This window comes from Thamnophis sirtalis, unplaced genomic scaffold (assembly GCF_051295495.1).
Source record: "Thamnophis sirtalis isolate CommonGarterSnake01/CBP01778 unplaced genomic scaffold, rThaSir2_p1.2 scaffold_4, whole genome shotgun sequence".
Classification (NCBI taxonomy): Eukaryota; Metazoa; Chordata; class Lepidosauria; order Squamata; family Natricidae; genus Thamnophis; species Thamnophis sirtalis.
Window position 1 is genome coordinate 120,511,756 of NW_028261384.1, and position 15,982 is coordinate 120,527,737.

Genomic DNA, 15,982 nt, shown 5'->3' on the forward strand with positions numbered 1-15,982 from the left:
GGGGAGACCTTTCTTTAAAGCTGGGTCCTTTTTGAAAACAGTACACCACAGATAAAATCTGGAGTAACTTCAAATCCTGTGGCTTGATCATGTGGTCATTATGTGGGGAATATTTATTTTCTAGGAATGATCTTTTATATACTCTTCAGTTTCTATGGCTGTCTTTTTAGCATATAGGATAACTGCTATCTTTATAATACAGACTTTCAAGCTTGTTTATTTTGTACACTATCATAATCAACAAAGACTCGTCAGTTAACTTCATTAAAAACATAATTCTACCTTGATGGTTCAACTGATGGACTTTTAAACCCCATGAATTTATTTAGAGGCATGAATTTATTTAGAGAGTTTAGGTAAGCCCTCTCATCTGCAATATTTGGTTAATGCCAAGCTAAAAACAGAGTTGTAAGAATTACTGAAAGTGTTTGTTAAATGCTTTGCATAAATGAGAAAAAGGCCATATAAAATCAGAAATGTGTTATCTGAAGAATCTCTGCACTTCAGAGTGTCTTTTTTACAATCCATTTAAGCATTCAATGCACTATAGATACAGTATAAAACAATAGCTATCTTATTTACATATTTGTTTTAAGTTTACTGACTCCTTCAGTCTAAAAAAACACCAAACTTACGTACTTTGCAGCCAGAAATTTTGGAAATGGAAAGTTGGAACTAGTTTTTCTCATCTAAGCTAATGATTCTGCACTTCCCAAGCATTCCTGCCTCACAATCCGTAAACATCCAGCATGACTATGGTCCTTCAATTTAATTATTCCACTTAATGAACATTAAATATTGTTTGTTACATGATTCTGGGGTGGGCCACACGAGCAGAGAATCCAGCCCTACTTAGTTTTTTAGCCTTTTGGATATCAGACTAAGAGAAGCTGAACCATGTCGAGATCCTCTGATCCACTCTCAGCAAGGAAATAGGTCTTGGTCACATTTATAGGTCTCCTCCTTCATGGTTGCAGTTCATCAGCCCAGTGTTTCTGCAGCACAAAAGTAATTTATATTGGGTGATGATATAAGTGAAGCAGGTACAATATATATAGGAAAAATAAAGAAATTGCCTAAATTGTAACCAAAATTGTTATCGGTGAAAAGAAAAAATGTTGATTTAAAGAAGAAAAGATTAACTCAGAATTCAAAGTTTCAATTAAAACAGGACATAAAAACTGTTGAACTTAATTCAGAAAGTAAACATTTCAAGATAGACCACACAAAAGTAACAGTAAGAGCTTTACCTGAGAGGAGGTGGGATCGGCCTCTATGTTACCATAGCAACCTTTATGATGACGAATCAGATCTCCCCAAAGGATAAGATTTTTGCAGCTGAGGAAAAGGGGGGAACCACGATATTGTTAGTTTAGTCTTACATCAGGCACAAAAGCTGGCCTGGTGACTTTAGGCCAGTCACATTTTCATCTCAACCCACCTCACAGGACTCTTATGGGGAAAATAGGAAGAGGAAGGCGTGTTAGGTATGTTCACTGTCACCTTAAGTTAGTTATAAAATAATAAAGATTGGTAAAAGTTCCCCTCGCACATATGTGCTAGTCATTCCCGACCCTAGGGGGCAGTGCTCATCTCTGTTTCAAAGCTGAAGAGCGCTGTCCGAAGATGTGTCCATGGTCATGTGGCCGGCATGACTAAACCCCAAAGGTGCACGGAACACTGTTACCTTCCCACCAAAGATGGTCCCTATTTTTCTACTTGCATTTTTACATGTTTTTGAACTGCTAGATGGGCAGAATCTGGGACAAGTAACGGGAGTTCATTCCGTTACGAGGTGCTAGGGATTTGAACTGCCAACCTTTCTGATCAACAAGCTCAGCGTCTTAGCCACTGAGCCACTGCGTCCCTATAAAGGTGGGATAAAAACCAATAAATAAATAAATGGAGCTAATAATTGGGAAACAGGTGGAAGGACAGAATACCAACATCTATACCCCCTCCACATTCCCCCAATGCACGGGAGAAATTGCTTACCCCGGGCACTGTCCTTCGATGGGCAGGATATGATTAGGTTCCTTTTCCAGGAAAAGATGAGACAGGCAAAATATATGAGCAGCCATGGTACAAGTTGGGTGAAAACAGTGCAAGGGAATGTCTTTATCCCCATCCTGCAGAGAAGAATTTTAGAAAGAGTGCACTTCAATCCAGAGGAACCTGCTGCTCCCTAAACAAATGCAGGGTTAACTGCCACCATATTTTGTCCCTAAGTCCAGTTCTTCCCCACCCTTCCTTGGTCAAAGTTATTTCTTCCAGTTCAGATCCAATTCTGCCTTAGAGGTGGCATCTTAGAAGTTCAGCTCCCATTTTGTCAGAACAATTTCACCTCTTAGGATCTGCTCAACTTCTAGCCTTTTTGTTTGTTAAAGAACACACAGCATTCCAGATTGTTACCTGAAAAGTCTTCAGACAGACACTACAATGCTTTGTGGTCATCACTTGTTCCTCTGGAGATGATGGTTCAGCACGCTTAGTGTCTTTGACAGCTCGAACTGGCCCAAAGGCTATGGGCATGTGTAAGGGAGGTTCCAAGCCTGGGGGGAACTCTCGGCAGTACTGCTGCTTGAGCCATCGTATGGTGAGGGGCAGACGGCACCATGGGGCAGTTTGCAGCATGTGGGCTAAGACACGCAAGTGGAAGTCAAACTGACGCTCCCGTGTTTTGCGGCGGGTGACATGGTTGAGACGGCGGGACGAGTGAGGGTGTTGCCAGGCCCATTCAAACTGGAAATTAGCAAGAGACAGAAGGGATAAATCAAAAAGGGTTGCTGAAACGTAGGAAGGAACGAACAGAAAGGAAACATCTGTCCATCTACTCTTAGGGTTTAACTATGGCTTTTTCAGTAACATAGTACTCGACTTACAACCACAATTGGGACCGTTGCTAAACAAGGTAGTTGTTAAGTGAGTCACATGCAACTTTTTGACCTTTTTTGCCACGATTAAGCAAATTACTGCAGTTGTTAAGTGAATCATGCAGTCATTAAGTGGGTCCAGCTTCCCATATTGACTTTGCTTGTTGGAAGCCAGTTGGTAAAGTTGCAAATAGTGATCACATAACCCCTGGGATACTGTAACCATCAAAAATATATGTTGATTACCAAGTACCCAATTTTGATCACATGACCAATTTCGATATATCTTGCAACAGTAGTAACTGTTAGGATTGGTTTTAAGTTATTTTCTTCTGTGCTGTTGCAACTTTGAACAGACTAAATGAATGATTGTAAGTCAAAAACTATCTATACTCAATTGGCTGTGTTCCCACAAGATACTGAATCCCAAATTAGTTAGGTTTGGTGAACACACAGAATCTCAACCTAGCTATCCATGTTTTAGCTTGTCATATTCTGTGAATCCTGAGAAAGAAAGAAAATAAAATAAGTAAGTACTGAGAAATGCCTTACGCGCAAAGCAGCTACATCAGAGGGGAAACCATGAACAATCAACACCATGTCCCTGCAAGAAGAAAGAAATCCATAAAACTCAAAAGGACAGGAACTCACTTGTCCCAAAAAGCTCAAATTTCAGCCTTCAATTTTTTTTTGCCTCACTCAAATCTCATCACAAAAAAGAAAAACCAGATAGTGAAAAAACGCTTTCTTCTACAGCAGTGTTTTCTTACCTTAGTCATTGTTAAGACTTGTGGACTTCAACTCCCAGAATACCTGCTGGCTGGGGTATTCTGAGAGCTGAAGGCCACATCTTAAAATGGCTAAGATTGGGAAACAGTCCTGTGGAGCTTCCCAAGTTTCCCCCCCTACATCTGGTTGGGGCTAAGAAGGAACTGTATTAACTTCAGAAATTATTTGCGAACGTAGCATTTTTTACACACTCAAGAATTACCATGGCCCACGTCCACTCGTTTTCCAGGCCCCACCACACCGCTTCCCACCATTGTGTTGGTCTATGCGTCGTTCGGGATTGACAGTGAAACCAATGTAGATCCTCCCCTGGTAACGGGGATTGGTGCAGTATAGTAGATATACCCCAAAGAAGCCACATACTTCCACCACCATCTCTCACACAAAAGGAAGGACACGCTGAAGAAACCTACATGAAAGAAAAAAACAAGTGTTAGAAAAGCTGAACACCCATAATTGTATCCACCCATCATCAGAATCCATCAAACAGGGCTGATAACTGCCAGGGAATCGGTAGCTCACAAATGTTTTCGAACTACAATTCCCAGCATCCCTTTCTAGCAGTCATCTGGCTGGTGCTGTTGGAATTGCGGTCAAGCTCTTTCCTAGTGTTATTTTGTCTACTTGCGAGCTATTCTGCTAGGATTTTGACACGCGAATCACAAATTCGACTCCTTTGTATCTTCATGGCAGGGAGGAGGCATGTGAGTTTTTGCCAACCAACGGGATTCCACACCAAAATATCTGAAATTAAAACTCCTGCATTCCCAAGTGGAGGAGGGGGGGAAAACAGCACCTGTTGAATTTCTGCCTACTGTGCAACCCAGACTCTGGAATGCAACCCTAATCCTGCATATAGTGGCTTTTACTATTTAGCAGAGTCTCCTTTCCCTTCGGATGCAGCTTGAGCGACCAATAAAGCAGACAGGTGACGTCATGCCCTGCACCTTTCCAGCCCCAGCCTTCCCCGTTCTCGTCGCCAAGCCCCTTTCGAACCTGCCCTACCCTCGCGATCCCAGCAAACGGTAGACCGTTGCCTAGCAATCTCCCCCTCCATGCGACTGACCCGTTTCTTCAAACGATCCCTTGCTTACATTCTATTGGCGAAGGCAGCGAGATGTCCCGCCCACACGGGGAAAAACTGCAGTACTGCAAGTGGATGACGTAAGAAGAGCTAATTAACAGGAAGGAGCTCTAGAGATGCGAATCGAGGTGGCATTTTAAAAAGTGTGGCTTGCAGTCAGAGTATAAACTTAGATTTATTTTTTTTAAATATTAACTTTAAAAAATTATACGTATGTGTTCTGTATACTGTTCGTACTCTAAGGGTATGCATACATTTACATAGAATTACAAAGAAGGTTTAGTATTCCTAAACCACGAAGGTTTAATCCATCCTAGACCAAGCCAAGTCCCAAAACTCAGACAGTTTCTAGACCTGACAAATCACCCATCAATAGACAGATACACATTAACACAATCTATAATCCATGCAAAAGAGCCGAGGTGGCCCAATGGTTAGAGTGCAGTACTGCAGACTACTTCTGCTGACTGCTAGTTACCTGTAGTTCAGCAGTTCGAATCTCACCTGGCTCAAGGTTGACTCAGTCTTCCATCCTTCCCATGTCGATAAAATGAGGACAGATTGTTGAGGGAAAATAGGCTGACTCTGTAAACCTCTTAAAGAGGGCTGTAAAAGCAGTATAAAGCGGTATATAAGTCTAATTGCTATTGCTAAATCACTTTTTCTGAGACTGTAATAACATTGAACAATCTCTAGATAAGTCTCCCAGCCCAAAAAGAAACAAAAAGACCCAAGCATCTCTCCAGCAGTCAGCACCCAGATCAGCATAGAATAACTTCAAGATTAACATCAGACCAACAATAAAGAAAACAATACCTCGATCAAGAATACTGCCAAAGAAGCCGTGAATAAGCAGCCCAACCAAAGAATCTCTAAGACCAACAGTTGACAGGCAAGCCAGTAGAATAGAATAGAAAACCCCACTCCTTACTAGCACTGATGATGTTGCCTAGTTTGGGTAATGAAACGTCTGCAAGAAAACAAGCAAACTCAGAGAGCACACAGGACTCATCGAAGAAGGATTTTAGGATAACTTTTAGGACCGGCTGGCCTGCTGTATCACTCTTCCCTTGGTTGCTCTAGGGATGAAATGGGATGAAACCATCGGAGTGATGGTTTGCAAGTTGATTGGCTACGTAAACTACAGACTGCAACGTAGAGGATGTGACGTCACCCAAGGGCGGAAATGAAAGTTCCTGGCTTCTCTTTCATTCAGGGGGTGCAATGGAGCCGTCCAGAACTCTCAGCGCGGAGGCCCTTCGCGAGAGGCTGCTTCAGGGACTCGAGGCCGAGCACGTGGTAAATGGGGTAGCTTCCCCTTCACTGCCCGAAAGCTGGCAGTCTAAAGGGCTCGATTTAAGTCTGGCATCCTTTCTGCTCTAAAATTTGATTAAAAAAACCCCTCTAAAGCATATGGCGACCCTTGCTTGTTCTTTTGCAATGCTATTTTACGTTGATTTTTCTAACTACACGCCTTAATCATTTTCCAGCTTAGTTTTCGTCTCCGTCAATCATAGTGTGCCATTGTTGTTTAAAGTTTTGTGCCGCTTAAAAGTCTACGTTCTATTGAAAAATGCAAATGTTCCTCTCTTGTTAAAAATAATTATTCCACTGAAGGGCTGCAAGATACTTCTACTTCTCTGATAGGATAAAGCAGTTTTCATGACTTGGTGTTTTCAGAATGTGTTTTCCATTATCCCCTCCCAGCGAGAATGCACTTTAGAGTACACCAGGTTGGGGGGGGAAGTCTGTAGAGATTCTCAGTCATCCAGGTCATGGTTGTCCCAAAGGTGCTTTTTTTCAAGAGGCAACTAGACTTTCTTGTTTTTTCTTTGAAGACTTTTCCCTTCTCCTCCAAGAAGCTTCTTCAGCTCTGCCTGGATGGTGGGGAATGGAAGAGCTGAAGAAACTTCTTGGATGAGAAATGAAATGTCTTCAAACTAAAAAAACAAGAAAGTCCAGTTGCCTCCTGAAAAGCACTTTTAGAATAGTTTGAGGAAAAATGGCTTTAAATTTCCCCTACTTTTTCAGAAGTAAATGACTCTTTTTAATTCTCAGTGTCAAATTGACATTATTAACTTTAAATCTTGCTCTTTGCTGGGGTATGAGTGTGTTTGCTATTTTAATAGGCTGCTGTCATGCCAACTAATTTAAAAATGTCTTCCCAGAGTGATGGGAATAACATCATACTTTCAACACAGTAATGCAGGTAAAAGAAAGAGAAATAATAAATGCCTATAACATTAGGCCAGACCAAAATGACAGGAGCCTATTTGAAGACCTGTTCTAAGCATGTTGACACAGAAATAATTTCCCCTAAATTTAGTAGGATTTGATCCTTATGATTCTTTTAAGTATTTGGTAAGCTTCTTAAATACAGTGGTAGATTGTTTTAAAATAGATATTTCTAGGATTACCGGTATATTATGGATATTTTTAACCCAAATTTTGGGGTGTTTTGAGACTCTTTTTCCTTCTTATTAAGCTTATTTGGTGCACATTTCATTTTCTAATAGTATTTTGTTAAACTAATGCACTCTTTTCTGAGATCCCTTCCATTTTTATTCCCTGTAATTTCCTGATAATAAACTAGCTTTTCATATTCTTTTTAACATCTCCTTTAAAAATTTACTTCCCCATTATGTTTGGATGTAAATAAAATGTATGCAGGTTATTAAATGTATTGTTACATTCTAAATTTTATATATGTATATTTCTTTATAAAATAATTTCTTTATTTTATACCCTGTAAGGAGGTAGAGGATACTACTCCTGGGCGCTGTGCTACAAGCTTCAAAGTTTTGGTAGTTTCTCCATGTTTCCGAGGAAAAGCACTGTTACAACGACATCGGTGAGTAAGTGTAGGAACAACTAGTTTAGTCAGTGGGAGACGGACTGAATAGTCTTTTATTTCCTTAGTGGTTGGAATTATCCTAACAGTTATACAAAACTTTAAAATGTTAGGAAATGGGGACTACAAAAATCAGGCATTCTTCACACTTATTTTCCATGATTTCCTGCTTCTTCGGTCACCTTCTTTTTGTCTTTTGCTCCTCTATTGGTTTAATCTACCCTTAATTTTTAATCTCATACTTCCCCTGAAGTGCTCAGAATAGGGTAGATAATGTTCACTTCCTCCATTTGATCCTACAACAGCAGTGGTTCTGTGAGGTAATAACTGATTTAGGTTGTCCAGAAAAGTAAATGCACTCATATATACGATGTGCTTTTTCTTCTGCAGTTTATTTATTAGATACTTTCCTCATACTTTCCTTATCCTGATTTAGATGTATAGATCCAGTTTAAAAATAGAAATGTATTGAACCCATAGGATAAATTAAATCGCTTTAAAAAGTAAAGTGGGCATTTAAAAATTACGATTCCCCCGTCCCAAAAGCATAGATCATACAAAGGCTGCCTTTTAATATGCTGTGCTAGTTTTAAATGCTACCTAAATCTCACATGATTATGAGATATCAACATTGCATTTTAGTACTCAAAATTGTGTTCAGGCTACTTCACAACATTTCTATGACATTCTTTTTTATTTGGATCCTTCCAAATATTTTAATAACAAATGAACAATTTATCTGCATCATTTTCTCTTACATTATTAACCATGTAAGGAAAAATAGTTGAATGTCCAAAGAAATGCATAATTAATGGTATGGTTGTGTGAAAAAAGTGAATTATGTATTTGAAACTATAAGTAGACCCTGCTTAACAACAGGCCTGTTTAGCTATCGTTAGAAGTTGCAATGTGATTGAAAATGGTCCTCACACCTCTGGCTGTTGCAGTGTCCCCATGACCAAGATTGGGCACTTTACAACTAGTGGGGAATTACAAGTGTTGCAGCATCCTGTGGTCACATGATCTCTATTTTGTGCACCTGACAGCTGGATTCAGACAGCCAGGTAAATTTGCAAGTCACAGGCATGTGATATCTCATTTAACAATTGTAGCAGTGGTCTTGTTTAATGACTGCATCACTTAGCAACAGAACTGCATCACTTAGCAACAGAATTGCCCATAATTGGGTTTATTAAGAAAGAACTACAGGTAGGTCTTGCTTAATAATCCTATTTGGGACCAGAAATTTTGTTGCTGAACAAAGCCTTTGTTAGTGTGACTGCAGCACTTAGTTCCAGTACACCTGGTTGCAGTTGTTAGGCTGGGACTGTCTGCCATTGTGAGGACTTCACGTTTTTTCCTGCTCTGGCATGCTTGCCTCCACTCACCTAACACCCCTCCCCCATCTCTGCCCTTTTGGTTGTCCTGCCACCCAAACCTCTGCCTTGCAGAGTAGAATCCAGAGCAATGGAATAAAAGGATCAGAAGGGCAGAGAAGGGGTACAGGATTGGCAGGTAGGAGGAGGTGTGCAGTTGTAAATGCAGGCGGGCTGCCAAGTGCCTGAATTTTGGTTACATGACTACAGGAGCACTGCAGCAGTCTTAACTACGAGAAGTGGTCATAAATATCATTCGTTCAGCACCATCTTACTTCAAATATTCATTGACTGAATAGTTGTTAAGCAAGGGCTACCTGTTCATATAACCAGAATGGTATCAATTCTATTTGTTACTAATGCCAAAAGGAAACATGTATGATTTATTTATTTTAGTTAATTTATGTCTGCCCCAATCTAGAGCAACAGTCTCCAGTCTTTCTGGTACCAGGGACCGGTTTTGTGGAAGCCAATTTTTCCACAGACCAAGAAGGGGATGGGAATGGTTTCATGAGGAACCTAGTTTATGCAGATGAACCTAGATCCCCCCTTTATGCAGATGAAGCTTTGCTTGCTCACCAGACTGACTGTGCACCCCAGTTCCTAACAGGCAACGGACTGATATAAGTCCACAGCCCCGGGGGCTGGGTACAGAAATGGCTATCATAGTGTAGGGGAAGAGCAGGCAGAGGTGGGGGCAGCATTACGTACATCATCACAGTCCTTGCTTTCCACAAGTGCTCTAAATTCAGCCCCTCTTGAATTCCTTTGACTTTTATCTGGCACAAATTTAGTGCTGAACTTCAGTTGACCAGATTCTTTTGTAGAGGCTTTAATGAATCTCCTATGCTGCAGTCTTATGAATGGTCCTGATTTTTTGCGCCTGTCACGCAGCTTCAGTCTCTGTTAACTGAAAATTCCTGTTTGGCTCTTCTTTCTAGTGGGCACATTTGGTAATTTTACAGAACTTTCTGTAAAAGGAACTCTGGGTGAACTTGCCAAGCTGTCAGCTGAGTTCCTCCTGAAGGATGGCACTTCCATCCTTCGTTTTTTAGGCTTCAGAGGCTGTTAGTATTGCTTTTAAATTTCTGAACAGTTTCATTTGTAGAAATCTTTCTAGAAATGGGGTTCTCAGTCCTCAAGTTACAAACATAATTGGGGCCAGAATTTCCCCCAATTCACCCTAGTTAGCTAAGCAGAACGATCTCCCTGTGGAGATCCAGATCCTTACTACCCTTTCGGCCTTCCGCAAAGCAGTTAAGATCTGGCTGTTCTGGCAGGCCTGGGGCTGTTGAACTATCCAACCCCATCGAGGTTACGGCTGTTGTAGTATTTTAAATTGTTTGTTTAAATTGTTTGTTTTATTTTATTTTTATATCCCCTCCCTTTTTATTGTAAGCAGCCCTGAGTCTCCGGGAATAGGACGGCATACAAACCTAATAAATGAAATGAAATGAAATGATTGCTAACTGAGTTGCACCCAATTTCTGACCCTTTTTTGCCACAGTTAAGCAAATTACTGCAATTTTTAAGTGAATAATATGCTTGTTAATTGAATCCAGTTTCTCCCATTGACTTTGCTTGTTGGAAATTATTTGGAAAGGTCATAAATGTTGATCATATGCTGCAATCATCATAAATACATGACAGTTGTCAAGGACCCAAATTTTGAACATATAATTGTGGGGATGCTGCAATGACAGTTGTAAATCACTGTTCAGTGCCATTGTTACTTCACATGGTTTTTAAACAAATGGTTGCTAAACATTATGTTGCAAAATCATAATGGAGTTTATTTTGGGGGAGGGAAGGAGGGACATATGAATTCATTGAATCATGATGATTAATCAAACTATGGCTTAGACAAATATGCAAAGTTGTTTTTGAACATCCATCTGTTTTTTTATGCATATTAGAGGTTGAATTTAAATTTGAAAAATTGAGCTTGGAACTTGGAGAAATACATTATTGGCCAAAGGGCTTCTCCAATGCAGGTAGAAGGTAAAGCTGGCATAACACAACACTTTACGCCAAAGTCAGCTTTGCCGATTTGGCTCATGTGAACCAAACTACAGGTGAAATTCAAAAAATTAGAATATTGTGCAAAAGTTCGTGATTTGTCATAATTGTGATGATTATGGCATATAGCTCATGAAAACCCCAAATCCACCATCTCAGAAAATTAGAATATTACATGCAATCAATAAAACAAGGATTGTACATAGAACAATATCGGACCTCTGAAAAGTATAAGCAAGCATACAAAGCTCTTCTGCTTTGTTCGGTCTCATGTCTCTCATCTTTCTCTCGGCAATGCCCCATAGATTCTCTATGGGGTTCAAATCAGGCGAGATTGCTGGCCAAAATCTCCTGGTAGACAGCTGCGTTGACACTGGTCTTAATGAAGCACAGTGATCCAAAGTCCTGTTGCTCAATGGTCCCATGTCCTCTTTTCTGATGAGAGAAACTTTTGCATCTCATTTGGAAACCAAGGACCCAGAGTATGGAGGAAGAATGGAGAGGCCAATCAAGCACAGTAATCCCACGGTCATTGAACCAGTTTTTGGTGCTTTTGGCAAAAGTTGCTCTATCAGAAAAGAGGACTTTGGACCAAGGAGCAACAGGACTTTGGACCTCTGTGCTTCATTAAGACCAGGGTAAGCACAGCCGTCTACCTGGAGATTTTTGGAGCACTTCATGCTTCCTTCCGCAGACGAGCTTTATGGGGATGCTGACTTCCTTTTCCAGCTGCCTACACTGCCAAAAGCACCAAAACCTGGTTCAATGACCATGGGATTACTGTGCTTGATTGGTCAGCAAACTCGCCTGACCTGAACCCCATAGGGAATCTATGGGGCATTGCCAAGAGAAAGATGAGAGACATGAGACTGAACAATGCAGAAGAGCTGAAGGCCGCTATTGAAGCATTCTGGTCTTCTATAACACCTCAGCAATGCCACAGGCTGATAGCTTCCATGCCATGCCGCCTTGAGGCAGTAATTGCTGCAAAAGGGGCCCAAACCAAGTACTGAGTACATATGCATGCTTATACTTTTCAGAGGTCCGATATTGTTCCATGTACAATCCTTGTTTTATTGATTGCATGTAATATTCTAATTTTCTGAGATGGTGGATTTGGGGTTTTCATGAGCTGTACGCCATAATCATCACAATTATGACAAATCACGGCTTGAACTATCTTGCTTTGCATGTAATGAGTCTTTTCTCATATATTAGTTTCACCATTTAAGTTGCATTACTGAAATAAATGAACTTTTGCACGATATTCTAATTTTTTTGAGTTCCACCTGTAATTGTAATGCATTCTTGAAACAATTAGCAATTCAGGTCTAAAAATATTGTGGAGGTGGAATGCATTTGCTGACTCCCAATTCTCCTTTGCCATTTTCCGATTTTGTTCTTTTTCTTCTTTGTCTTGCCTTAAGACTGGTCAATGAACTCTTATCTGAAGAGCTGAAGCTTATTCATGCATTCGAGCAGAGAACACTGACTCCTGAACAGTGGGAAAAGGAACAAGAAGCTAAGTGAGACAAGCTTCTTCAGTGACAAAAGCAGCAAATACTATAGAGACCAAAAACTCCAAGATGGTAAAGAGAGGCAGCTGTGAACTGAACTTAACAAGGTGGGAATTGCTTCAGGGGAAGCACTGACAGTTTGAAAAAGCATGAAGCAGAAAATAAAACTGGAGAAAGTTTGTGAGTTAACTATTGGTATCATCTGTTTATTTCCACACCAAGAATCTTGCAGACCCTTTTTAATATTGAGATTTGCACTGGTTGGGGAAAAGGTAGCCTTGTCCTATTAAGGCAGCGTTCTTTGGTTTCAATGTTTAAATCTTGAAAATGAACATTGTTGGAGTTCTTAATACTCTGAATTTAGTTGTTCACTTGCTGATATAAGTCAACTAATGGTATCATCAGTGAGTGTGAGGTTTTCTGTTTATTTGCAGTAGCTACCCTGCCTGTTTTGATAGGTGTGTAGTTTCTATTTTGGTGATTCCTCGATTAAAGTACAAGCAGTTTTCTCACTTAGTCATTCAGTGAGCATTCAAAGTTATGATAGTGTTGGAAAAACTAACTTTACATACCATTTGCAACTTTCACAGTGTCCTTCTGTCATATGATCAACATTACAGTCAATAGGCACTGTCCTGTGCCAGGGATGTCTAACTCAAGGCCTGCAGGCCAGATCTAGCCATAGGGGTGCTTAGATCTGGCCCGTGAGGCCATCCTGGAAACAGCAAAGGATCAGCGCATGGCGCCTCTGCCAGTGAAAATGGAGTTTCTGAGGGCCCTCCCGAGCTACGTTTTCACTGGCAGAGGGTTGCAGAGGCCGTCCCAGCTGAAAACAGAGCTCAATCGAGAGCCCGTTTTTGCTGGCAGAGCACTCAAACCACCACAGGTGCCACTGGCATGAGTGATGTCAAGCTGGCCATGCCAACCCTGGCCACCCCCACCCCCCAAGTCAAACATAATCCTGAAGAAGCCCTCAATGAAATCAAGTTTGACACCCAACCTTTGTTTATTTCTCCGCCCTCCCATTGCAAAGCAAATTGCTTAGATAGAGGGATTGCAAGAAAATGTAGCCGTTTGTTGTTCTACATATCAAAAATAATGCAATTGTATAAATCTCTCTTTTGCCTGACGTTGTCAAGCCGGCCTCCCTCAGCAACCAAGAAAGAAACCACTTAACTCCATTTTGCAGAATTAAGAGTACTTTTACTGGTTATGAAAAGATAGCAGCTAAGCAAAGCAAGATCTGAGGCAAAAGCGTGCGAAATCATACATATCAATATGTGACCAACCCCCCCCCCCCGGTAACCCCCATCCCATTGTCCAATCTGCAAATCCCTCAGGTGTCATGTGAGTCATCTTCAAGGAGCATCATCAGGTTGGTATGCAGGACGGTTGGCCTTGACCAACACCAAGCACCAGTCTCCAGCATGCGCAGTAGACAGTGAGAACAAAACTCCCTTTTTACAATCTCTCCTGTACTAAAACTTCCCCTCCCAAATACCAAGCCCCCCCCCCCCCATTTCAATGGCAGCGGAAAGCAAATAGCGAAGCAGAGGCTGACGTTTTCCCACTGTTGATGCAATCACAGTATTCTTGATGTTTAGAAGAGCAGTTTGTTTTCTTGAAATCCTTCTCCGATTTTCTCTGCTGGCGGTGAAAAATTGGGGAGATTGGGGGTGGGAAGATCAGACAAGGGAGATTGCCTACAGAAATTGCTTGCTTTCCCCACCCATCCCTAACGTTGACATAGCAGAGAGACTGGAGAGGAAGAGATCTCAAGAGAGTATAAATGTGTCCACTGGCTCCCAGTGTCGTTGCATTGCTTTCAACACATGCAAGACATTTCAAAAAGTTGGGTGGTTAGAAGGCAAATAAAAATGGAAGGTGTGAAACTGATTTTCTAGTGGGAAGGCAGTGGCATTTCACTTAGGGGCGGAGTTGCTTTCCATCTTAAATAGGGTGGTTAGGTGAAGACTTATCTGTATTTTCTGCCTGATAGTTTGGTGTTGAGTCTTGCTGATCTGAATGTTGGCTACCAGTGGGGGTCAAATGATGCATCAAAAATATATTGTTTATTCTGATCCAAAAACACAGCATAACCAATTCTTGTTGAGAAGTATCTGTCCCTGCTCTCCGTTTCTTAAAATGTCCTTTGTAGGAGGAGAACTGCATTATTCTGTGGTGGCAAAAACCAGGAGTCTGGTAACAGGTTTTCCAACCAATAAATTTTATTAACAGGCATAAGCTTAATAGGCACTAACATCAGAACTCAAAATAAGGACAAAGTAATATCAAGGATTTGGCCTGTCAAGACACCATGAGAGATCTCAAAATATATTTAAAACAAAAAACACCAGGATTTTTATCAGCACTATTTAATGAGAAATTCTAAAGCATTCAGGCAATCTCAGGTCTCAGCAACAGATTTTTAACATTAGAATTGTCAACTGATAGGGTACTTGTAGCCTCTCATTATCACCTGTATCTGCATAACCAACATGATTTTTCTACCCTTCTTCCTCTTATCTCCCTCCAATTTAAATCAGTCTAACAATCTATACATCTTACAAAGTGAGCTGCAGTCACCAAAGCTTTATGTCTTTTAATAAACCATGGTTACCTGGAAAAAATCCTCCCAATGTTAAAAAGTTTTGTGGGAGATGAAAACTCTGCTCCTAACTTTAATTTCATTTTAGAGGGGAAAAAGCCACTATTGACCATTGATCAACTATTCAAATTGGGCCCCCCATACTTAAATCAAGTGAAAGGTGATCTAGGTTAATAGGGTCCTGGGTTAATTAGTTAATTAATTCGATTACATTTAAAGGATTGGCCAGAAATCATTGGCGAATACATGGGTGAAAAAAGAAAGAGATCTGAAGATGGGTAGACCATTCCATGGAAGACAAAGTAATCAAATGGGACAGGATTTTAATAGCTCTGTTAGGCTTAGGGAGCCTTTCAGTATCAGGCATGGGGAGGAGAACTGCTTCCTTCCTTCCTTTCCATTTGGCATGAACAAAATGCTGGATTAGATTGTGTTAAATTCTTTGCAGGTCAATTTGCTAAAAGGTGACATGACCATTTTTCACACCTTAGTGACTGACCAACCAATTAAAATGCATACCTGTCGATCCAAATGCTTAATCAATCAGTTAAATATTTTAGCCCTATTAAAACAAGAGAACCACCCCCAACCATGCCCTCAAAAGCAAAATATTAAGTAAGGGGATATGCAGCATTTTTTTAAAAAAATCCAAAGGAAGACAATCTGTTTTCTTTGGAGAAAAGCAGAGCAGGAACCAGAAAGCAAAGATCCAGAATTGAAGGCCTGGTTGATACAAGCCTACAGGTTGTAAATAGATGAGCTATCATCCTGAATGCCTTCACCAAGGCTAAGCAAAGATGTATATTTCGTATATTTGCAGGTGGAATCTGTTAACTCAGAAAAAGGGCTCTGGAATAGACAAACT

The 15,982-nt window shown here is 40.7% G+C and overlaps 2 protein-coding genes across 5 annotated transcripts; one reads left to right on the forward strand and one right to left on the reverse strand.

Moving 5' to 3' along the window:
* Positions 1–6: 6 nt before the first annotated feature.
* On the reverse strand, positions 7–5,430 carry SLX1A (structure-specific endonuclease subunit SLX1A). Of its 4 annotated transcripts, none has more exons than XM_087713983.1 (7): positions 5,251–5,430; positions 3,865–4,071; positions 3,426–3,477; positions 2,413–2,742; positions 1,996–2,129; positions 1,251–1,338; positions 7–995 (listed from the first exon to the last, which is right to left on the reverse strand). In XM_087713983.1, exons 2-7 carry the CDS (start codon positions 4,035–4,037, stop codon positions 966–968), a joined length of 807 nt encoding a protein of 268 aa, XP_087570109.1. In that variant the 5' UTR covers positions 4,038–4,071; positions 5,251–5,430; the 3' UTR covers positions 7–965. The 4 variants fall into 4 exon arrangements, with proteins under 4 accessions (XP_087570109.1, XP_087570110.1, XP_087570113.1 ...); XM_087713984.1 differs by lacking the exon at positions 5,251–5,430 and adding an exon at positions 4,668–4,740; XM_087713987.1 differs by lacking the exon at positions 5,251–5,430 and adding an exon at positions 4,532–4,638.
* A 461-nt stretch (positions 5,431–5,891) lies between these two features.
* On the forward strand, positions 5,892–12,698 carry BOLA2B (bolA family member 2B). Its single transcript, XM_014063443.2, has 3 exons — positions 5,892–6,045; positions 7,500–7,597; positions 12,420–12,698. The coding sequence occupies exons 1-3, from the start codon at positions 5,971–5,973 to the stop codon at positions 12,520–12,522; spliced, it is 276 nt and encodes a 91-aa protein (XP_013918918.1). The 5' UTR covers positions 5,892–5,970; the 3' UTR covers positions 12,523–12,698.
* The last annotated feature ends 3,284 nt before the right edge of the window (positions 12,699–15,982 follow it).